This window comes from Hermetia illucens, chromosome 5 (genome assembly GCF_905115235.1).
Source record: "Hermetia illucens chromosome 5, iHerIll2.2.curated.20191125, whole genome shotgun sequence".
Classification (NCBI taxonomy): domain Eukaryota; kingdom Metazoa; phylum Arthropoda; class Insecta; order Diptera; family Stratiomyidae; genus Hermetia; species Hermetia illucens.
This window is the reverse complement of record NC_051853.1, coordinates 89,959,401-89,983,477: the sequence shown is the minus strand read 5'-3', so window position 1 is coordinate 89,983,477 and position 24,077 is coordinate 89,959,401. Positions and strand designations below refer to the sequence as shown.

At 41.1% G+C, this 24,077-nt stretch overlaps 3 protein-coding genes across 3 annotated transcripts in view; 2 read left to right on the top strand and 1 right to left on the bottom strand.

The window, feature by feature from the left end:
* LOC119656511 (calpain-D) overlaps nt 1-8,694 on the top strand; it is a 42,702-nt gene extending 34,008 nt beyond the window's left edge. Inside the window, exons 3-9 of the mRNA XM_038062847.1 lie at nt 384-634; nt 695-835; nt 1,268-3,090; nt 3,156-3,362; nt 6,667-6,933; nt 7,023-7,165; nt 7,228-8,694. Of these exons, the coding sequence (XP_037918775.1) occupies nt 384-634; nt 695-835; nt 1,268-3,090; nt 3,156-3,362; nt 6,667-6,933; nt 7,023-7,165; nt 7,228-7,405 (3,010 nt within the window). The 3' untranslated portion in view covers nt 7,406-8,694. The remainder of the gene's footprint in view (nt 1-383; nt 635-694; nt 836-1,267; nt 3,091-3,155; nt 3,363-6,666; nt 6,934-7,022; nt 7,166-7,227) is intronic.
* A 7,646-nt stretch (nt 8,695-16,340) lies between these two features.
* LOC119658447 (DNL-type zinc finger protein-like) lies at nt 16,341-17,002 on the bottom strand. The gene has a single exon (XM_038065851.1). It carries the CDS (start codon nt 16,895-16,897, stop codon nt 16,400-16,402), a length of 498 nt encoding a protein of 165 aa, XP_037921779.1. The 5' UTR covers nt 16,898-17,002; the 3' UTR covers nt 16,341-16,399.
* Nucleotides 17,003-17,150: 148 nt separating this feature from the next.
* On the top strand, nt 17,151-23,548 carry LOC119658445 (adhesion G protein-coupled receptor A3). The gene is made up of 5 exons (XM_038065849.1): nt 17,151-17,430; nt 17,517-17,809; nt 17,947-18,162; nt 18,225-18,438; nt 18,498-23,548. Exons 2-5 carry the CDS (start codon nt 17,607-17,609, stop codon nt 23,010-23,012), a joined length of 5,148 nt encoding a protein of 1,715 aa, XP_037921777.1. The 5' UTR covers nt 17,151-17,430; nt 17,517-17,606; the 3' UTR covers nt 23,013-23,548.
* The last annotated feature ends 529 nt before the right edge of the window (nt 23,549-24,077 follow it).

Genomic DNA, 24,077 nt, shown 5'->3' with positions numbered 1-24,077 from the left:
TTCCTACGTCGTAATTCATTGATTGCTTAATAAATTGGCATACTATGTGGTTTTTAGTTAGGAATCCCCGATATTATACATAAATCGCGTTGAATCACGTTGAATGATAAGAAACTTTTTTGATATCTTATCTTTTGTTTGTTGTTATTCATTATGCATATATCTGGCATGGTATTGTTATGAGAGTGCTAAATATTTACATATTTTTTTAAACATTATGACTTAAAGTATCTTAATTATCTCTGGTTCTCCATAAAAGTTATATTTGGAATATTACTCTAAGTAATAGTTAATTTTTTGGTTGTTCCTTTTAGAAGCTTTTTATGATTCTTATTTTCTATGTAACCTTTAAGAAGATCCTTCACTAAGTGCTATCATTTCAGATCTTCAACATCATCGCAACCACCATTGCCTAAGCCAACAAGCGCTAACGAAACAAATCCGTCATCGTCGTCTTCGTCATCATCGGTGGCATCGCCTCGTATGTGGACATGTACGAAGTGCTCATACGCTTACAACCCCATTTGGGTCGAAAAATGTGATATATGTGATTCGGCGCGTAGTCAACCGTCGCTCACACAACCTAGTCTTATAACAGTAACGAAAGTGGGTGATACGATCGCACCATCAATAGGTGGCAGCTTCTTTTTGAAATACATTGAGAACCGATTTATTTACTATACTTACATTTCAGAGTCTCGTAAGGAAATGAAATGTGGTCTGAAAATGGGCCAATCGAAATCATCGCATGCTTTCGATGAGGTCCCATCGGTTGTTGAAGTACCAATGGCAACATTTGAACAGGATTTGGAAGATGATTTTCAATTTTTATCAAGTAAATATCTTCTACACATATTAGTTATAAATTGTTCACTTCCAATAATTTAAAGAAAGTAAGTAGTCACTATTCATTAGAAAGAACAATACTGAGCTTGTAAAGTCGAGATAAAAACGATCCGCTATCAATAACTGAACATTTTATCGAGCGACAATTTATTGTAAGCTTCCCGGGAAATTTTATGTATCATTTATATTCTACCTTCGAGCAGAAACTGCAATAAGTGTAGGTTTAGTTAAACCGCGAAAGTATACGTTTGCACTTTTGTTCCATCTAGTGTTTATGACTATTCCAAATTGAAACATAGTTGCAATAAGTTTATTGGAAAGATTATTTTTAGTTGATTATTACGTACTTCATTATGATTGAAGGTATTTCAAACTTTATCATTTCAATCAAATAGTAATCCTACTATCTACTTCTCTTCAGATGACACTGAACGTTCTGCAGATCAAGAATGGACATGTAAAAAGTGTACGCTTGTCAATTCGTCGCTTTCTACAGTGTGCGTAGTGTGTGGTGGTTCGAAATTGAAAAGTGTGTCTACAGTTGAAGATATGACTTTGCGTAAAGGGGAATTCTGGTCTTGCACTCAGTGTACCCTGAAAAATTCACTATCTACAAACATATGTATTGCTTGTAAAGCACAACGTCAAATGCCTGTGATATCTGGGCAACAAACTCACTACCGCCCTTACACATCTACGCCTATAAGTGGCGGTAGCGGTGCAAATAACAAACATCAAACTGCATTACATAATAGGCAAATTTTAGCTACACTTACAATGAACAATAGTTCCCAACCGCAATCTTCTACAACTCAGCAGCAATATAATTCAGGGAATCAGACAAACCTCGTTCCACCACAACACCGCGTTTCCAGAAGTCCATCGCCAAAACATGATCGTTCATCTGGTGCGATTCCTAAACGACATAGCACAGGTGGAGCCGTTGTATCTCGAACATCTTCTAATCCATCGTCGGGTACAACTGCTGCCGGAACTCCATACACAAATCGTCATAGTAGTAGCGGATCGACACCGACATCTATTAAAACTTGGCAATGTCCTGCCTGTACATATGAGAATTCATCGGCTAGTGTAGTTTGTGATATTTGTTCTAGCCCGCGGGGATTAGCCAGTGCTATGTCATCTATAGAAATTAGTAATAGTTTAGCGCCTTCGATTAGCGTTGATTTAAGTCAGCAAGAGAGCAAATTGATGGAGAATTTACGACAAAGCGAAGAGAGTGAGGCCCGTAGTAAATGGGATAATATAATCCAATATTGCAAAGAAAATAACGAACTTTTCGTGGACGATTCTTTTCCACCTGCTCCGAGAAGTCTTTATTATAACCCAGGTGCTAACAACGAAGGGAACCCAGTGGTACAATGGAGGCGTCCCCACGAAATCAACTGCGACGGTGGTTCATTTCCTCCTTGGGCAGTCTTCAGAACACCATTGCCATCGGATATTTGCCAAGGGGTTCTAGGAAATTGTTGGCTTTTGAGTGCTTTAGCAGTTCTGGCAGAACGCGAAGATCTTGTTCGTGAAGTACTAGTCACCAAAGAAATTTGTCCTCAGGGCGCCTATCAAGTAAGATTGTGCAAAGACGGGAAGTGGACCACAGTTCTAGTAGATGATTTATTACCATGTGACAAACGTGGCCATCTTGTATACTCACAAGCGAAACGAAAACAGCTGTGGGTACCGTTGATCGAGAAAGCAGTTGCCAAGATACACGGATGTTACGAAGCACTTGTGTCAGGACGGGCAATAGAGGGCCTTGCAACTTTGACTGGAGCTCCATGTGAAAGTATACCATTGCAACCGAGCTCCCTTCCTATGCCTAGTGAAGACGAACTGGACAAAGACTTGATCTGGGCACAATTACTGAGTTCTCGTGGTGTGAAATTTCTTATGGGTGCCAGCTGTGGCGGAGGTAATATGAAAGTTGACGAAGACGAGTATCAGCGCATTGGGTTACGTCCTAGACACGCTTATTCCGTCCTCGATGTGAGAGACATTCAAAATCATCGCCTACTGAAACTACGTAATCCCTGGGGACATTATTCTTGGCGAGGCGATTGGTCAGATGATTCTAATCTATGGACTGAAGAATTACAGGAAATTTTGATGCCGCATGGGGCTTCTGAGGGGGTGTTTTGGATATCGTTTGAGGATGTTTTAAAATATTTCGATTGTATTGATATTTGCAAAGTTCGATCTGGTTGGAATGAAGTTAGACTCCAGGTAACAATTTAGTGTACTTTATTAGAAGCAGGTCTGAATTAATGTTCTTTTTTCTGTTATTTTAGGGCACCTTGCAACCGTTGTGTTCATTATCTTGCGTGTTATTAACGGTACTGGAACCAACTGAAGCTGAGTTTACTCTATTTCAAGAAGGTCAAAGGAATTCCGAAAAATCACAACGATCTCAATTGGATCTTTGCGTGGTTATATTTCGAACACGATCGCCGGCCAATCCTGAAGTGGGTCGCTTGGTTGAGCATAGTAAACGGCAGGTAAGTCAATGTGTAGAGTTATACTTTCAAAATCGGGGGAATAAGGTAAATGCTCAAGCAATTCCGATTTACAACTGGCAGCCATTGAAATTTGAGCTTTGTGAGCAGGCACATTGTCGTGGTGAAAGAGCCCGCAGTTCGACTTGCTTTTTTTTTCTGGAGAACTTCTCGCAGTCTAATTATGTGCTAAGCATAGTAAGGCCCTCTCGTCTAGGTAATCAATCGCAATGATGCAGTGTCGTCCTATCCCCACCCTATCTTTCAATAAACCTTTAGATATCAGACTAAAAGTCAGTTGATACCCGTTAGCCCTGACAATTTTGAATAGACTTGAATGGCCTGATTTGTTCCGTCATAACGTTTGTGGTTTGCAATAGTTATTGTCCAGTCAATTAAGAGTTTGGTTTTGTAAGAGAAAGAATATAGCTTGGGGCTTAAACAGTCATATAAGATATAGTCGTCTCATAGCCACATATTAAGAGCTGATTTTTTGCCGAAAGGAAAAGTAGGTGGATAATAATGAGTCCTTAAATCCTTAAACAAGTTTTAATAAAAAAAATATAAAGTACCTGTACTGGACTGGAGGCATTCCTTATCGTAATCTGGAATTTATAGTGAAAGCTGTGATAATTAACAGAGCTAGAGCTGAAGGATAATGGAGAAACTTTTGAAGATTTTTGTTTGGTAATTAGCATGCCGAACGTGTTTTTCTTCGCAATGTTATATTAAAAATATGACCAAAATTTGAGCTGAATAGAATAAGAATATAAAATATTGGAGTTATGTTGTGTTTTATTCTTAAAAAACATTGTTTGATAACTTCAGAAATTTACTTTGATAACGGCGGCTCATGATTGAACGTGTTCAAGGAAGAACCAATCAACCGAATGTCCTCCGCCTCAAATCTAGCCAACGCACATTATACTCCTACCATACAATTCTATGTTGTCTGCGATGCATACAACGTTCCCGTATTTCTCTTATCTTCATACACTTTGCTCAAGCTCATTGTAACTTACCTCGCTCGCTACCTCGCTTTCGGATCCTGATTGTCATAGATGTTTGTGTTCGTCTTTGTATATATTAAAGGTCTATCAAGCCAGATTCTTCGAGCAAATATCTAAACGCAAATCCCAAAGAAAAAAATGTTCACATATTCGAACACACCTATTCACTCTTTTCCCGTATTCCAGAATACTAAACCAATTAAAAATACGATTTGAAGAAATTCAATAGATTAGTATGGTGAGACGAGCACCAGCTTCAAGCGCTCAGGGCTGTACTATCCCCTGAAATTGCCTATTCGATGGGCTCCCGCCGCTCGACGTTCACAGGGTTTTGCGAATCTGAGAACATTCTCTCTCGAAGAAAACTTTATCGAAGAATCCACGTCTGAGATCTGAGCATGTGTATCCATGTGCATTACAAAATTAACGCGCTTTTAAGCCGAGAGCGTGATATTGTTTGATACACTCCACTCCCTGACAATAGCCGCGATGTCAGGCGATGCCATCATAATGTCGATTATCTCTTGCCTCACCACGTTGAAAAAGTGGGTTGGTTACCCAAATTGAAAGTCTGCACATCGGTTTCTACCAGATACGCTAATAGGCTCGTTCCTATCGCATTGATTTTGGAACTTCCCCAGAATATATGGAGGGCGTTAATTTCGTATCCTGCTATTAACCCCACGCCTTCACTTTCGCCATATTAGGTAGCTCTGATGAATGTTCCGCTAGGCACTTTGTCTACATCATAGGGAAAATAAGCAGAGCATCAAGGAATCTCCTTATCTCGCTGTTGACTTTTTATAATTAGTTTGGTCTATGTAGTGCCACCAGCATATAGGCCGCCCAGAATCTTTGACTCAAGTGAAGCTATCGGTCACCACATGAAAAGGTGCATAAAATCTGGCTAACTGGGGAAGCACGGAGGCAAATTGACGTACGTAAGAAATTAAAGTCTTTAATAATCGCCGCGTGTGGGGGCACATCTGATGTGCTACAAAGTGCAAAAAGTGCACCGTAATATACTTCGTAGTATTTTACCATTACGCTGATCATTGAAGTGAATTCTGCCGCATCTAGAAATGATTTCGGTACTAAGTATTTTAATGACCCGATGAAGTACGTTAACGGTACCTCACTCATTATTATAAGCAGGTTTAGATATGGAAGAAGCAATACATAAATATTGTTAATCGTATAATATCCGACGAGGTTCGACTAAGTAGACGCAAAATCATTTCTGCCAGTAATAAATTCAAATGGAATGAAACCGCCGCGCTGATAGGTGATAGATAAAATAATACTAGCATGCCTAAAATAACTAACAATAGCCCGATCGATAAATAGCAGCGTTTCACGTGTTGGTGCCCGAATAGCTCAGTAGTTAGAGCGCTAGGTTGTTGTAGCGGAAAGTTGCGGTTTAAATCTCACTGGTTGCATAGAGATTTGCATCATGACCGATACCCGCCGACTCAACTGTGAGGAGTTCACTCGTGACCGATAAAACGAATTGTTCGTTCTGTCAATATATCGCTTGTGCTTATAGGTTGTTGCCAAGTTTTTCACGTTTTTCGTTTGTTAAGCTGATTTAATAGTGAATTACCGGCACTCGGATATTTAGACCACCGTTTTATCTGAAAGCATAATGAAATTGGAACGGGTCTCTCGCCGCAAATGCGGAACTCACACTTACACGAGGAACACTAAACCCCTGCATGTAAAGGACACGGAGCCAGCAAGCGCCATCGTCGTCCACCGACAAACCATACCTAATAACATCACCCATCACCTTCATCTGCCCGCTAAGGCCGTAACTGCCGAAGGCTTGAGCACCGAAGATTGTTCATATATCATCATTGAAGATGACTAGAGCGTCCTTCCAGGATACCCTCCGGAACGTCGATGTAAGTCTCTCAATCGATTTTATCGAAGGATTTCAAAACGAATTCCGACTAGCCTCAGGTAAATCGGTCTATAAACGCAGAATTCCATTTACTCACACGCACGCCCCGGAATGGAATAGTAATAAAATACATTCCTTTTCGCCAATCTAGTAATTAGGATGGTCTTGTCTTCTCCCTTTAAACATGTGCTCGTACCAGGATTTTTACGGGAACGTACCTCTCTGGTTTCATTTCTCCTGCACAATGGGAGGGTGAGATACTCTTCAAGACTAAACCCTAGAATCGCCTCCATCATAATCCCCTTTTAGGAGTACGATAACCAATACATTAAAACCTTTAATTTTAGTCTCTAGTAATCTTCAGCCTAATTTTTCTTGTTAAATTTAATTTCAGGTCCGAGGATTCGTTGGATGTCACAAAATGCTTGAACCAGACATTTATCTACTAGTTTGTTTGGCATTCAACCACTGGCATACTGGTATTGAAGACCCATCACTTTATCCGCAATGTGTGCTTGCAATACATAGTTCGAAAAGACTTCTGGTTGAACAAATTAATCCACCGCCATTTTTGCTTGCGGATGCTATAATCAGTTTGACTTTAACGAAAGGGCAAAGACATGAAGGCCGTGAAGGAATGACGGCGTACTATTTGACTAAGGTTCGTTGGAAATTCGAATATTTCTTCCTCAGCTCGTTTTATAGAATTTATCATAATTTTTTCTTACCGTTTCTACACTACTTCACTAGGGCTGGGCTGGCTTAGTAGTTATGGTCGAAAATCGTCATGAAAACAAATGGATTCATGTGAAATGCGATTGTCAAGAAAGTTACAACGTCGTATCAACTAGAGGAGAATTGAAGACTGTTGACTCTGTGCCTCCATTGCAAAGGTATGCTGCGACTTTCATCATGAGGAAATCCTAAAAAACAATATCCCCTCTATATTTTTCAGGCAAGTTATAATAGTTTTGACACAATTAGAAGGTAGCGGGGGTTTTAGTATCGCCCACCGTTTAACACATCGCTTAGCAAATTCGCGTGGTCTTCACGATTGGGGGCCGCCTGGCGCTACCCATTGTCCTCCTATAGATAATGTACACGGATTACATGCCCCACGTTTGATTACATGATTGAAAATATACATCGTTTTGGTCGAATTGATACAGCAGATTATAACAATTTTAGTGCATATTTAATAAAATTAACAGCAAAACAGAAACAACCTCAATATGAAAATCTTGCTAAAAGTTTTGAGACGCAAAACTTTAATAAGCAAGAACAAGTCAACCAAAAATAAGAAGAATAGATATTTATTCATGTGCTCCTTTCACACTTTTACAACGTACAATACAGCTTGCATGGAGATGCGAGTGAAAACTTTTGTGTGTCATCTTTAAACTTCGAATTCACATTTTAATGAATTGTCATACAAAGCCATATTTAAAAACGAATACAACGCATCGCTAGTATTATTTTTATGTTTTATTATAAAGTTAACACTTTTAATCTAAGCTCTTCAAAGTCGGCAGTCTATATTTGATAGCATTTTGCGTTAAGATTTGTTGAGGCACCTTTGATTGAATAAGATATTAAGAAAATTAAATTTTCCATTCGAGGTGTTTTTATACTTGTTTGTTGTTATTAGTTGGACATTTATACGTTTAAAATATATTTTCTGGCATATTTTGTAAAAAAAAAGATAATTTGAAATAGATTTTGTCAATATCGTACTATTTTGTTGCATTTTTTTGAGTTCGCCATCCCCAAAAAGTGATATTTTAAGGACCTATTTAATTTTCATTTCATCAACATGAAACGCATGACCATTTCCCTAGAGAAATTTTAAATTACAGCATTTTAACAGCAGGCCTAAGGATTGCAATGACACAAAACAAGAGGGATTCGTGTAACTGGAGAAAACGACTCCTGCAACGGAAATTTCCTTTTCATTCGATTGCGCGTATCTTACTTTAAGGTTTATATAGAAATGATGATTGATGTTAAGGTACTGAGTAAGTGTAATAAAAGCAAAATAATTAAAGGAAGTACTAATTAAAATATAACGTAAAAAATAATGTGATACATTCGAAAAAAAAACATTTTTAAATTAGCATTTGCAAGGAAACAAAGTGAATGAAGTAAAATTGCTATTATGGCTAAACGAACTAAACAACATTGGAAAATATAATTCAATTAACGAATATCTAAGGAACAAATTATACGCCAGCAAAAGGAATAATTTCATTTCGGTTATTATAAGGATGAATGATAAGACATAGGGGAAAATAATATTAAAAATCTTTCTTTTCTTTACATAATTATACGCAAACTAAGAAAAGAAAAAAAACAATATTTGTTTGTGATGGTCACTAGTTAAATTATACAAAATAAAATCAAGGAACGATTAAATCATAGTAAATGTGTTGTATTTCATTCAACTTCGCACAATAATTGAGCTTACTCCGCATTCCAAAAATACTTCCCGTGGAAATTATCAAATGTACACTATTGTTCATTACAGGCATACAATGATTAGAAAGAAAGAACAATCGATTGACATCACTAAACTCATAAAATAATCACACTTATCTTAAGTTTGTAAACCTAAGGGTTTTTGTGAACATTTCTACAGAAAGTGGTAAATGCCTTCGTGCGTCTCGCCTTTTGAAAGACGTACTGCGAACCATCTAATCGCCGTTGATTTTATGTTTGGCAAAACCTTTCAGATCCACAACATTTCCTATTCTCGCTGATTGTGGATCTTAAGTTAAAGCCATCGACTTGGACCAGGCGTAACTGGACCGTGTGAGTAATGCCGACGTCGTGTAAGGGGACCTTTGTCTATTGTACATCTGGACTTGTTACATATAAGCGACTGTTCGGGGCCATCAGCTCCTTTTATGTCACTTCGTTGCTTGTGAATCGATGTAGCTGTCAGAATGGACGGTTCGATCGATCGTATACCAGTTCACCCTCTTGTCAATCTTGGGATCTCCTAATAAAGTACAAGCTTCAACAGGACCTTATCGAGGGTGGTTGCAGCTTCTTCAAATTTCAAAAAGCTCAGGATATTCTCATGTCCATATACCATATAGTAGTTTGGAATATTTTCCAATTAGTTCACCTTATTAATGATTTCAACATGCATGAATTCTGCCAATTTATTGGAAACAGTTGCACTATTGCTGTCGATACGGACATTAAGTATAGCCAAGAAGACTATACACAGGAGGTGAAACTGCCTAGTCAAGCCTTGAAGTTTTGCGGCACAAAAAATATAGCGTCTGGTTGGGGGGGGGCTTTTCAGTCAGGATCGCAGTTGCGTTCTGAGCATCATCATTGGTATTGGTTCCCTTTTGTGTGATGGCGTTAGTGCACCTGGCCGCGTTTGATTTAGAAATTGTCCAGCTTGATGCCAAAACCAATCGTAGAAAGCGGCGATCCGAATAATATTGCAATGACACTTTATCAATTTCCTATTATATTTATATATTTATGTGTTGGTTGTTTATAGCTAGTTAGCTTAGTTACATGGATTCCCACACACACAGGTGCCATAGAAACATGATAAACAATGTATTAACATTAACTCGGCCTCAAATCGGATGATTCATGACTCCGAAAACGGCAGTGAGAAGTTTGCATATGAACGCATGTTCTGCTGTGTTCTGCTGTGATTTGTTGATTTCTTGGTGAGATCTGCCACCAACGCTGGGTTTCTGGGTAGAGAGGATAAGTTTAACCACTTCTGTATGTTTTCACTGATTCCCATAATATTGCACAATCATCGACCGCCCCCTACAATCATCTCCAGGGCGGGCTGCTGTGATTTTAGCTGACCATTTAGTCGGGGGTGCCTCCTTCTCTCCTATTAAAACCAACTGGCCAACCTTCATATTGGGCTTATTTTCCGTCCATATTGACTATTTTTTAAGTGAAGCAAATATTTCATTGTATTTGGTGGATTTGTGTTAATTGTTCTCATTTGCTGTATAAAGTGGGTTGTGATTCGTTGGATTCCGACAGTGCCTGCGGGATTGCTTGAAATTTAAATATGCCTCTATCTTGCACCATTTTTGGTTCTTTGAATATAGCCTTGATTTGTCGTTTAGCTGATTTTACCTCGGCCTCCAAAGTGAGGATTGTCAACTGGGTTACATTTTCATGTTATGCCAACTTTTACGAATATTCGTGTTCTGTTTTTCGACCCTTTCTTAATTGCCTCGAATATTTCATTCTCAATTTTATGCACACAAATATTTATCTTAATTCGCCATTTCGATTTGCAGCTAACACGCTTATAGATTTGTATACGAATTGCACAACAACCCCTCACGATGATCCGAAATGGAATCGGTCAGTCGATTATTTGTAATTTTTAAACAAAGCCTGTTGAGAGATGAAACTTCACAGGCGGAACTGTATCACATCCGGCTAAGAACCGTAGTGAAGTGTTATTTATATCTCTTCAGTCGTTCTTCATCGTAAATGAGGAGTCGACTGTTAACATCCCCCACAGGATCATAGACAGATTTGCGACCACATGCAAGTTTTATTCGAGATGCGGTATACACTTCTGAAATCAATGCGATCTGCAGGAGTTTCTGTTTCCCTGACTAGCGCAATAGTAAATTCCCTTTTGTCATGGTGCACATTACATTGAACTCCCGGGATTGTACACGGTATCAGAATTCGAGCGCGCCACGCTCGCCAGCGGTCAATAGAGCCTTCAATATCTTTTGTTCATCGATCGGCTTTCATAACTTCGCAGTTAGCCAGATCTTATAACGCCCCTTCGTGATATGGCCGGCATCCTACGTAGGACCCGAGAAAAGAGCATTTTTGGTGGTAATGCCAATGCTGATCAATATTGTTAGGCAAGGTACTCAGGGTATCTGCGGCCCGGGCAGGGCAGGTGGCAAGTTCTGTGCCCGAAAAATATGCTACCAATGGGGAGGCGGCGGAAGTTACCACCATCTACAAACCACCCACCATTATCGTCCCTATTCAAGACGTTGTTGACGTTTCGATAGCAGTAAAATTTCGAAATTTGCGGGTTGTTAACCCACAAATTTTTATCCCTTTCAGTCGTCTTTTACGACAACCTCAACTTACAGGACATAGCTTGCATAAAGTTACCAACGACAATAGACTGCGGATTGTTCAGCTAATAATCTCACATAAAATGGTCTTTGGGAAGAGCTTTTTCCGCGGAAAGAGATCCGCAAACAAATGTGGGCCTTTTCAGACGGGACCACCCTTAACCAAGCTGACCACGCATTACTCGAACACCTTGACGAATCGAGAATATGTTGGGAGTCAGTGTGGACTCGGATCACTATCTGATTGGCATATTATTTCGGGCTCGAATCCCATCTGACAATCCATAACACAAGCAAAGCAATAACCGTAGGTAACAGAGGTCTTGGAGATGAAGCATCGACAAATAGCTTTTACATCACCTTAATATTATAATCATTGGTACAGCCATAAACGGTAGGAAAGAAGGAAATATGGTTTCCGACCATATGAGCATATTGTAGAACTGATTAAATATGGAGACGACCAACTACACTAAGCGGCTCAATGCTTGGGACAGCGAATCAATGCCTGATGGCTAGCAACGAGGCACTGTCTTCTACATATATAAAAATTATAGAGGTATCACGTTGCTGAGTACCATCTATAAGATATTTTCCGCTATCTTACTAGGTCGGTTAGCCCCGAACATCATCGTCCCCTTCCAAAGAAGCTTTACGCCAGGCAAACCAGCTTTCTACGGCAAGCGATGTTGGAATGTGGCCATCAATTACACCATCCCAAGATGCACTCGTACAAACTGCCTTTATCCAGATCGAGCAGATGGCGATGGCCGCAAGATTTTGGGCTGCACTTTAATGAAGCCAAGACGAAATACATAGTGGCAACATTACCACTAAGAGCATTGATCAGCTGAGAGCAATAAAAATAGAAGAATACAACTTTGTAACCGTTAATGATATTTCCTATCAAATGTCGAAAACCACAACCGATAACAGCTATGAGGACGAAATTCCTGCACGGTTATTTTCAGACAATGCAGCTCATTTCAGCTTACAAAATCTGTTCACCCAAAGTGTCTCACCATAGGGTCCAAGCTCTTAAAGCCTGGCTCAATAGGTTGCGGTGAGCGGGTCACATAATCCGTATGAGTGAGGATGAGTTGGCTTGGAAAGTTTATAAGGGGAATACCTGTTCGGACATACTAAGAATTAAGTTCACTCAATTAATGCTATATTCTCACATATGTAGGAATTACGTTCAGATAATTTAACGTTCACACAATCAACTGCAACACATGTTTTCGTTCCCATGAGGAATTTACGTGAAGAGCATATTTTGTCTCAAATTCATACGTGCATATGTTGTCGTGTCAACAGAGGTCACTTCATTCTATGTTTAGATTTAAAATAAGTCGTTTATGCACATTTCTGCACTTTTCAAATATATAGAAGGGCGACAAGTCAGACTGAATAAAATCAGCTCTTGCAAAATCATGAAACTCACAAGTTTACTTTCTCCGATGCCGGAGACAGCTGCACAAGAGGTACGGGTAAGGGCAACCCAACCAACCCAACCCAAGTTACAGAGAATTCTAAGAAGGACGGATCCAGACGATACTGCGTATCGAGGAATTTGAAGCAATGACTCCAAATAATTGAAACAAAGAACCAGGGCCAGTAAACGAGGTGCAAGCAATTAAGCTGGAGTGAATCAAAAGTCCGGCATTCGATAACAAATACTCGCCATGGTGCGCATTCAGCAACCTATATGGAACGAAAAATTAGATGAGGAAACATTGAAAGACTGGCAGAAGCATATCGGGCAGTCAAATACAGTACCAACACTACAAGAAATTCTCAGTTTTCTAAAGAACCGCTTCATTATACTAGAAGCAATAACGACTTCGGTGGGGAAACCGGCAAATAAGCGAACAACGGTGGTAATCCATTTAGCACGTACAGGCCTACAATGTCCAATATGCAAGGAAGAACAGTCGCTGTTTAATTGCACAAAATTTAAACAGTCTACAGTTCAAAAGCGACGAGACTTCGCTAACTGGAAACAATTATGTTTCAATAGACTTCCCGCCTTATTTTCACTAATGACGGAAATCTCATCTATGGTGCAATTTAACAAAACTCCCAAAAGTGGTTTTTGAAATTATCAGCATTTAAAATTTCAACCAAATGAAAAGCCTGCGTTGTGTGACGTCACAACTCGAGTCAAGAAACTTCAATAGCTCGGCAAGTGGCAGTTACTCATGAAAATATGAAACTGCCAGTCAATTTCCCGCGTGAAATGCATAGGAGAACCATGAAATATTGTTTCGTACCTTGCTGCACAAATAACTCCACAAAAACCCCGCAGAAAGCTTTTTTGGCTGTTCCGCCAAAGAGATTTTTGAAAGAGGTGGATCGTCATCGCCCGAGAGAATTCAGTTTCTTTGGAGTCAGGCCTTAATTGTGAGGATCAATGTGAGTTAACGCTCGACGGAGAAACAAAAAGTTCAAATTATGGTTTCGTACGACGAACTGGATCAATCGTTACGTTAATTTTGGGAAGATGAACATCATCATTCTTTACAAAGGAAGAGAAGGAAGCGGAAGAACCTTACCATAACTTTACATAAAGTCTTTCCTATGGTTCCTATCCAGTACGACTATAATCTAAATCTAACATCAATGCAAAAAGGGATAGAGCGATACATGGAGAGTGGCATATATTCCACTTCGACAATTAAAGCAGCGTTTCAAACGAAATCTAAATTTACACAAAGAAAGTGATAATTTCATAGAAGATGAAGAAAGATTCCAACATCAGACTTACAACGGGATAGAAGAAACACTGAAATGGTGACCCAAGAGACGATCGTTTCCTCACCAAAGCACAATCATTCTTCAAGCCACAAAAAGACTAAACGGAACATCCAATAGAATGAACGTACAACTTAAGCATTTCTCGAAAGGGATTGACGAATGAGTAAACCAGGTTAATCAATACCGTACCGATACCGACCACAATGCTATGAATATTCAATTCACAAGGGCGAATATAATCCTAAATGGAACTAGTCTTTTACAATTGCAAGAAGACTGCACAGCTCACACGGAGGAGTTTATCCTTTCAGTTCAGAGAACGGTCCACAATCCTCAGGTTACAAGATGGATAGGAATTAAGTTTACTCAATTAATTCTATATTCGTAAATATATAGTAGGAATCAATCAGTCAAATGCAACACTTGTACATATTTTCGTTCCCATGAAGAATTTATGTGAAAAGCATACTTTGTCTCAAATTCATACGTGCACATGTTGTCACGTCAGCATAAGACACTTCATTCTTATGCTTAGATTTAAAAATAAGTCATTTATGCACATTTCTGCACTTTTTCAAATATACGCATAAAAGACCGACAAGTCAGAATGAATAAAATCTTTTTGGAAAACGAATTTAATTACTTTCCTTGCTTTCATCTAGGTACAACAGAACAACATCTATGGTAGAAAAAGAAAACGTAGCAGACCCTGCTTGAAATGAAACGGTGGCGTAGGATAAGACCCCAGAGAGCCCTTAGGGATATCGAATCGGTGACCCTGGGTAGAAAACCCAGCAATATTGAAGGACGGCGGAACAGTATAGCGTAATTTTGAAAAATCTCGACGCTGGGAGTTCTTTCTTAAAGAAAACCTCTAAACGGAGAAGGATGAAGGCGAGTCTCCCGCATCTTAAAACGAGACAAATTGTACCAACTGTAACAGCGTTGCAAGAGTTGCGTTGGACAGGAACCGATTTCCTGGAGAAGATCCACTACAGTATATTTTTTAGTGGCAATCCGGTAAACCGTCATAAAAAAGTGACAACTGCTCTTATCGGGTTTACAGTTTGCGTTTCCGAGACAAATTTAGAAATATAGGCTTCATTAACGTTCATCTCTCTAAAGAGGATACTGCAGAGTCGGAAAAAGATGCCTTCTAGGAGGCAGTAGGACGAACCCTCAAAGCCTGCCCCAGACATGATATTGCAATCATATTTAGAGATTTTAACAGCCAAGTTGAGTAGATACGTTGGCTCCCATAGCTTGCACAAAACCACCAATGACAACGGATTGCGGCCTATTCAACTAGCAGTGCCACACGAAATGATTGTTAGAAGTACCTGGTTTACGCGAAAGCGGCCCACAAACTTACTTGGGCCTTTCCAGATAAGACGACTCTCAACCAAATTGACATGATATGATATAGACCCGGACCACTATCTAGTTGGCATGGTGCTCCGAGCTCGAATAACAATGCCGCCTAGAAGCCGAGGGGCAAATACTGCCACCACAAAGTATGGAAGAAACAGTCCGCGCAAATGATTGGCTTGAAAATCATAAGTACCCAGGAGCGGATGGAATTACAGCCGAATTGATTAAATATGGAGACGACCAGCCACTCCAAGCGGTTCATCAACTTACTCTCAAGGTAGAAACAATGTCTAACGATTGGCAACGAGGCATTATCTGCCCCATGCATAAAACGGAAGATATCACGCAATAGAGCAATTATAGAGATATCACATTGCTGAGTACCATCCAAGATATTCTCCTCTTTTTTGTAGGCGGGATATAATCAGCAATAGATCAAATTTTTCTCTGCGGCAAGTGACGGAAAAACTGTTGGAATATGGCCATCATTTGCACCATCTTTTCATCGAATTCCAGGCCGCCTATACCAGCATAGCCGGGGTAAAACTGTACACGGCATGAGAGTATCCCGCGGTATGACTGATCGGGCTGACCCCAATCAATGTTGGAGGCCATAAAATATTGAGGGACGGCGGAACTCTATGCCGTTGCTTTTAACACGGAATCTCCTTCTTTTCTTCAAGGATGGAGTCCACATTTTAGCGAAGCCATAACTTTTGTAATATCCATTCTTATCTCCTAATAAAACGCCAGCATATATACTTAGTGTAAAATATATACATACATTCTTGTTTTGCAGCCGAAAATCTACTTACGAAACCAAAAGAAAGGCGAATGTTTTCATAAATTAACGATTTTATTAAATAAAATTCACGGACTAGCCAAACATGAGTGTCAACTGCTCTTGGATACAAACTCAGCCGATCCCAAATCTACACCAACTTTCGTCACGGTCTCTCCTTTTTCAGCCAGAATTTCCTCAATATTCCGCTTGCCATCCAAGTCTGTAAACCAATTCAAATTGTCGGCTATCAGGTGATTATTTGAGCAACCATCGCATCGAACAATCACGACTCCTTTCGTGTAGGCCACCTTCGAAATCGTCTTCGCGTTCCGCGTTTGACATTTTTTGCACGTGAAGAAAAGCTGAAGTTTCTGTTCAAGCTGTCCGAGGGGCACGGATACCGTCGAGGTTGCTTGTGCAGGTTCAACTGGGGGACGATCGGATGAACACCACCTTAACCCAATGTCTGCTCGTCTGGGACATAAGTTTTGTCTATTTGGGAAGGAACTTGACTGTGTCAACCGTGTAAACTGCGATGAGGCGCGCGTGATTTGACAGCTGAAACTTTGGAAGCGAGATTGTTTCAAAATATTCAACACGGACTTCATTTTTCTCTAATTTAAAAATACAATCCCGTGGCGAAATCTAAAAAATGATGCAAGGAATCGGCGTTTGACAGATTTTTGACAATCTTCCCCTCTTTTCATTCCACATGTGGATCATCGAGCTGTGTATGGGTACCCTAAGTTTATTAACATCGTAAGAAACATTTATTCAAATACATTTTGGCAGAACTTTTATTTCGACTGACTACAATTTTAATAAAAGCATCTTCACGGACCATTCGCTTCAAATAAATGGTTCATCGAAAATAGTCGTCATCAAAATAGTTGATTTCCAATTCGCCAATGACACCCAACCCTACCGTGCCACATACTTTGAACGTACCAAACTTTGACGTCTGTCGTATTTTTTGTTTAAGTGTACGATGTGGTCAACTGCCGTGAGTACAATCGTAGAGTTTTCGGCGTTTTTACCAACAAAATAAATTAAACTCCCGGAAAAAAGACGACCCAAGTAACTTGACTCTTGCGCCAATTGGCAGCAACGAAAAAATCAGCATCGCAAGCACGTAGCAATGGTGCGAAAACAATTTCGTGAAAATTTTCCTGCCATGACGTTTACACACTCCCTCCTGCAAATGCATTTTTCTGTTTTTGTTTACAGGCTTCCTAGTCTTGGCCTGCTGGGAGTTTTTCTAGCTGCCAAACTGGCCACAATCCGGCCGCAGCGATCGAAGCTCACTTGCACGCCGACATGGATGCGAAATTCTGGCGATTTCTGGCGCTTGTTTGCTTTGTTCAGGCAACTTTGGCCATTTGTCCGACAAAATGCACTTGCAAGAATGTGAACGAGAACGGGAACACGCTGAGAGTGAAATGTGGCGGGACGGTCCATAATAAGATAACTAGCGTTAAGGAACTGGACTTTGGAGAGGATAGTGATAAGGTTTTGCAGTTGTAAGTAGTAATCCTGATCGTCCCTCGGGATATTTTGGTGTTCGATGGTGCATTCATTGGGCTGGCGATAGCTTGGCCCCCCTGCCCATTTCCCATGGCTAGGCCTATCCAACTAACGTAAACATTTCCAATTTCAGAGATTTAAGCAAAAATCAAATTTCACATATCGAGAGCACGGATTTTCTAAATTTCACAAATCTGAAACGCTTGGATTTGTCGTTCAATTCCCTGCAGCAAATAGATGAGTCGATGTTCGGCGAAATATCGACCCTCGAGCGGCTGAAATTGTCCACGAATATTATCGTGCACATCTTCCAGGGCTCGTTTGAGATGCTGCGCTCGTTGAAACAGCTGTAAGTGGTCGGATTTGGCGCCGATGATCAACCAACTTTATCAATTTCTCTTCCTCTTCCAGGGATATATCCGGAAATCCATTAGCTTGCGACTGCGACTTGCTGTGGTTAGTCGGCTGGTCAAATAATATGTCAGTGAAACTGCAACCACCGCCGAAATGCGAGTCGCCAAGCGATTTCAAGGGATCTGTGCTGAAGAAGCTGAAAGTGGGATCAGATCTGCACTGTGAGTCACCCCTTCAGCCACTCCTGGAGCTGCATCCTGACAAGGATCAGGTAATTTACATTGAGCACGTTTTTAGACCCATCCATTAACAAGAGGAATTATATTGCAGCTCGTGTTTGAAGGCGATGAACTGGTGCTACGTTGCCGAGCGCCCCGAGTAGCCGTTGGAGCGCCTCGTGACTCCGAAGACTTACCCGCAAAAGCGCACGTATTCTGGGGCTGGTCCGACAAAATCGTCGATCAAAACACCTCCGACGACATCTATTTCCTCGACCCGTCCGTGCACTTTCCATCAATACAAATTGACGCCAAACATCTTTCCGATAGTGGCCTGTTGGACTCGATTCTCCACATTCCATACGTGACGCGCAATCATAGCGGAATGTGGGACTGTCGACTTCGCTCGCACCAGGCGAATCTGTCACGAACTGTTTCCGTGTTTGTGATATCGGACAAGACTAAGTACTGCGAAGGCGCCGAAGTGCGAAACAACAAGGGACGATATTACTGGCCGCGGACTATTCGTGGGATGGAAGTGAAACTGCCATGCGTTGGAGAAGCTGCAACTCATCTGTTTGCGATGAATTTCTGCAACTTAGAAGGCGAGTGGGAGCATTTGAATACGGAAATGTGTCCGTATATAAGCGAGACGACACGCATCCTGGAGCAATTCGCCAAGGTAAATTTGTCTATTGCACGGGGGAGTGTCCTAGAAAGTGCCAAACGATTGAGGAACTACACGCAATCGCAAGAGAATCTGTTAAGACTGCGCGATCCGACAGACTTTGTATTCGTTGCCAAAACGTTGAATAATTACTTAGATTTCTTAAGACAAGAGAAGGATTTAGGATCAATGCTTTTAGACATAGTTTCTCAATTACTCTATTTACCTCACATCTTGTCATATCGTGCAGAAATTTCCAATAGTTCGGCGACGGATGTGGCTCAGGCAGTTGAGAAGGCGGCGCTACATACGCAGGCCTCGTTAACACACAAAAACAATCTTGCTATCGAATATTTCAACGTCCGACCAGATACCTTCACGGGAATCACTTGCACGTGGTATCGTTCGGAACAGGACAGGGAAAAAAGAACTTTTCAGTGCAATACTGCGAGCCATACAATGGAAATGTTCCGGCAGCATGTCGACGCTTCCATTCAGGTACCATCCAGCTTTCTAGAGTTACCTGCGTCTCAGAATCTGATGGTTGCTGTCTATCAGAACTCGAACCTGTTTCCGTACTTGAAGAACGGCACAAATTTCAAGGTAACTTCGGCAGTGATTGGTGTGAAATTATTCAGTGACACTACGCCTCCTGGTCACCGGAATCTAAGTGAACCCATCTCAGTGATGCTGCGAGTGCAGCCTTTTCACAACGAAATAAGTGCCCCGGTACCCGTTCGTTGGGACGCTGATCTCAACGAATGGACCTCTGATGGCTGCCAATTTCTATACTATTTTCACACTTTGCTGGTGTTCAGTTGCTCGGAATTAGGATACTATGGCCTTTTGCAGAATAAAAAATATTTGAATGACTTTCTCGACGAAAATGCCGGGGCTCAGTTCAGAGTATCTCCCATTGGGTTTTATATAGGCGGCTTAGTGTTATTTCTTTGCTCTTGGATAAACATTGTTACCTACATCTCCTCAGGCGGCCTCATTCAAATGGGCAGACGCCAAAAACATTCGCTTGTCAATTCATGGGTGGCTTTGTCCTTGCTCTGTTTGTTATTTACCGTTGGAATATTTCAAACAGAGGATCATCGTGTCTGCCAAATCTTCGGGATTTCAATTCACTACTTCAGCCTTTGTGTGGTTCTCTGGGTTTGCGTGAGTGTAAGCAATATGTATAAAAGACTGTCGAAAAGGAATCGTGTTCCGATGGACGATTTGCCTAAGGAAAATGTCGGAAGGAAGCCAATTTTAGGGCTTTACTTGGTGGGATACGGAATCGGCTTAATTATTTGTGGAATTAGCGGAGCAGTGAATATCCGCGAATATGCGTCGTATTCGTATTGCTTTCTTCGTTCGGGGCCCGCGCTGAGTGCAATGTTTGTGCCAGCGACGATCCTGCTATTATTTCTGGCAATTCTCTTCGTTTGTGTCCGTTGCCATATTCGAATGTCGAACGAACATAACGGGCATTTGTCGGAAGGCACCCAGGGCACGGAAAACGTTGATTTAGAGCTGCTGGAAACATCGCCGAATGGCCACATGAACCACTCAGACCGGTATAGAAGCCTGACTTTGAGTTCACCGACGACAAGTCTCCAGGATGATCTAGAGCACACCAATGGGGCTCAGCTTAGAGCACACTTTATATTTCTGTTTCTGTACACTATAGCCTGGTTGTCTGCCGCGGCCAGTATTAGCACTCCATTCCAGCGAACGATTCTATATGAAGAAGAGCTATTCAGTGCACTTTTCGCAATCGCCTCGTGCCTTCTGGGCGTGTTTATACTCTTCTTTTATGGAGTTTCTCGCAGCGATGTGCGGCGTCACTGGAGCTCGTTAAGCTGTCGAAATGTTTGTTCGCACAGTTGCTGTCGAACTCGGGCAGTAATCGATTTGAAAGAACAAAATACAGTCACATACCATCAAACGTGCAGCACAATGAATTCTACCTCACGTTCGAACAGTCAGTGTTCAAAAAACCGGCCGCCGAGTGCATCAAACCAGCTTAAAATGCACTCGGAATTAAACTCGGCCGCAACTCTTCCTCGGAACGATAGTCCAAGCAAACTGATGACCTCTCCAGCCAATGTAATGCTGATAAATCGACAACAATTTGTCCACAATCCTGTGATGGTGTCGCAAGATATCCCAAATGCTGACATGTTCTACAACCCAAACCAAATAAACGTTGCCAGGAAGTTCTTCAAAAAACAGAAGCGCTTAGCCAAGCGAAGTAATTTCGACTTGCAACGACAAATCGAGCGAGGCGATTTCGGAGACGGTGGTGCAAGTGATATTTCATCATCAGTTGCCTCGTCGTACCCAAAAGCTACACGCGGCATGTCGATTTTCAGCTCCGGTAGCAAAGTGAATAATACAAATATTCACATAAAAAATTTGGCTGCGGAAATTGGCCAGTTTTCGAAAGATTCGCGTCAGCAAAGCATGAACCCAAACATTCTTTCGGATAGTTGCAATGAAAGTGATCTAATAGTCGATGCGGAGCGTCTAGTACTGGGCGCCGCCGAAGGGCTTCGGGCTTTGAACACTCGAAGTAAACTGAATAATACCAGTGAAATGGTGGCCAACATATATACAAATGTACCAGAAACCTCACAGCCGCAGCACGAGATTGTAACAATGCGCGCTGACGACAAATTTCGGAAATCAGCTAATGTCAATGATCTGCTCGAACAGGACGAGTTGGACATGGAAAGGAACGATTTGAATAGTCGCGATAGCGACCGGACAAGTACGCCACTGTATGTGAATACCAACATCCGAAATATCATGGACGAAACTTTAACACCCGAACATGATTTAGACGAATCTCAGGTTTGTTCGGAAGACATGATATCGGATATGTGTAACAGTCATAATATTTCCGAACAGCCGAACGCAGCTATGAACACAGTGGGTCTGCCAATAGGTTCGGCATCGGCAATGAATACAAGCAATGACGAGAACATGCTGGAATTGGATAGAAACGAGGCTTACATATCAGAACCGCTCGAAATTTCAGATCGCGTGTATACGAATGACAGCTTAGAAACACCAGAGTTAATTCCACAAGCAATGACTATTTCACAAAAGTCTAAATCACTACTTAGCCTGGACGCTTTGACGGCGAAACCCAAAGCGAATAAATGCAGTGATTCGTTTCATGAATCGCAAGTGCGTTCTATATCGTGTACGAATTTACCTGAAGCAGGAGACGAAATTCTCGGTGCAATAGCCAATCCCCTACCTGCCAAGCCAGCGCCTGAAAAACGCCTGCTCAGTAGTCCTGTGCTGTTTTCTCCGAGTTTGTGTGAGATTGACGATCTGCCATCTCCTGATGATCGTCGAAAACCTATAAACCTCATTAACGATGACATGTCTAGCAATTCGGATTCATTGAATCTATTCAGTCAATCAATACGGCGCAACTACGTTTCAAGTCCGACTTGCGAGAGTGATCTAAACTATCAAAATTCGGAATTAAGTATACGAAGTCACGGGGTCTATGCACCGCAGCCTGATAACGATCTAAATATCACTTTAACGGGTGAGGATAACATGTTTTTCCCATACCAATCGTCGGAAGTGAGTGATATCGATGATGATGAAAATGATTTCGATGATTTTAATAATTGTTCGAATGATTGCCTGTTGCCACCACAAGACGCGGCTATGCATGAGGATGATGAGTTGATGGATGATAGCCATGAGTCTATTGATGAACTTTATCAACGAATAACTCGGCGGCCCAATACGAGCAGCATGATTGTTAATAGTGGTGGAAGCATCGGCGATATAGATCTAAGTACAATGCCAATTAATAGTAGCGGGGCCGGCGAAGATGTGGTGGAGGAGCTGGAGGTTAGCAATGAGAACGATGATGACAGTAGCCAGTGTAGTGTCATATCTTATATTGACCCGAATGGGGCCGGAGGAACGAAAGAGTAAAATGTTAGTAAATAGGACAAATCAGGGTCGTAGTTCACGATCTTCTAAATCGGGTGTGAACCAGTTATGTAACGATACGAGTAGTGTGCCTTCACAATTATTAATTTAATTGTGTTGGATAGTGCTTTATAGTCTTCTGTTTACTCCTTTGTCTCTTCTTTTATATTGTTGTTTTTCATATTACCTTTTTAATGAGACCACACTTTTCATTATCATCACACTTAAGGTTTGAAGTTGTGGAAAATGGCGAGGAAGGAAGCAGAAAAGAACGAACCCCATTTAATTTAAACTTAATTTGATATAAAACCAGAACGGGGGAAACAATTTGAACAAGTAGCTTGGAAGCTGCACGCTTCAGTGATGACACCTTTTGTGTTTCTTTATGTAGGTTTGTGCATAGTTGAAACTTCAATTGTGAAAATTCACAAGCCTGTGGAATGTTTGGGTACTCGATGGTTTCACTTGTGCAATGCGCTACCAACATTCTATGTACATATGCTGTAATAGGGAGCAGTAAATTTATGCGAAACAAATAACTTTGACTTACTATAACTTTGCTAATAATGGCAGGATTTCTATAAAACTTTCAAGTAAGATTCTCTTTGTTATGATCTACATCATCATTGTCAATGGCGTAACAACGATCTAGCGCTGTCCGGCGTCCTGGCCTATGCACTCGTTTGCATTTGAGGTAGGATCTGGTACGTCTTCCTTTTCCACCATACATATTGCCTTTATGGATTATCCGGGCTGTTCATCCTCATCCATATGGATTAAGTAACTCGCCCACCGCCATCTATTGAGCAGAATTTTATCTATAACTTAACGGTCGTGGTATCGCTCATAAATTTCATCGTTATAGAGGCTACGAAATCGTCCGTCCTCATTTAGGGAACCAAAAAGTGGAAGTCTCCTATATTGCTGTTCTGATTTGACCAGTGCCATTTGATGTTTTTAGTTCCTTCATGTTTGGTGCTCATTTTGTCACCATGTACTCCTCCTTCATTACTGCGCAGCTCAAGATCTCGCGCCGCCTGCGCAGTCTGGATGAAGGTAGACTGTACA

What these genes read in the sequence shown, in the direction of transcription:
- LOC119658447 (XM_038065851.1), bottom strand. Translation starts at nt 16,897, where the DNA reads ATGAAGTCCGTGTTGAATATTTTGAAACAATCTCGCTTCCAAAGTTTC.
- LOC119658445 (XM_038065849.1), top strand. Translation starts at nt 17,607, where the DNA reads ATGGATGCGAAATTCTGGCGATTTCTGGCGCTTGTTTGCTTTGTTCAG. An exon ending in AGTGATAAGGTTTTGCAGTT is followed by an intron (nt 17,810 to 17,946) that starts GTAAGTAGTAAT and finishes TTCCAATTTCAG; the next exon opens with AGATTTAAGCAAAAATCAAA. An exon ending in CTGCGCTCGTTGAAACAGCT is followed by an intron (nt 18,163 to 18,224) that starts GTAAGTGGTCGG and finishes TTCCTCTTCCAG; the next exon opens with GGATATATCCGGAAATCCAT.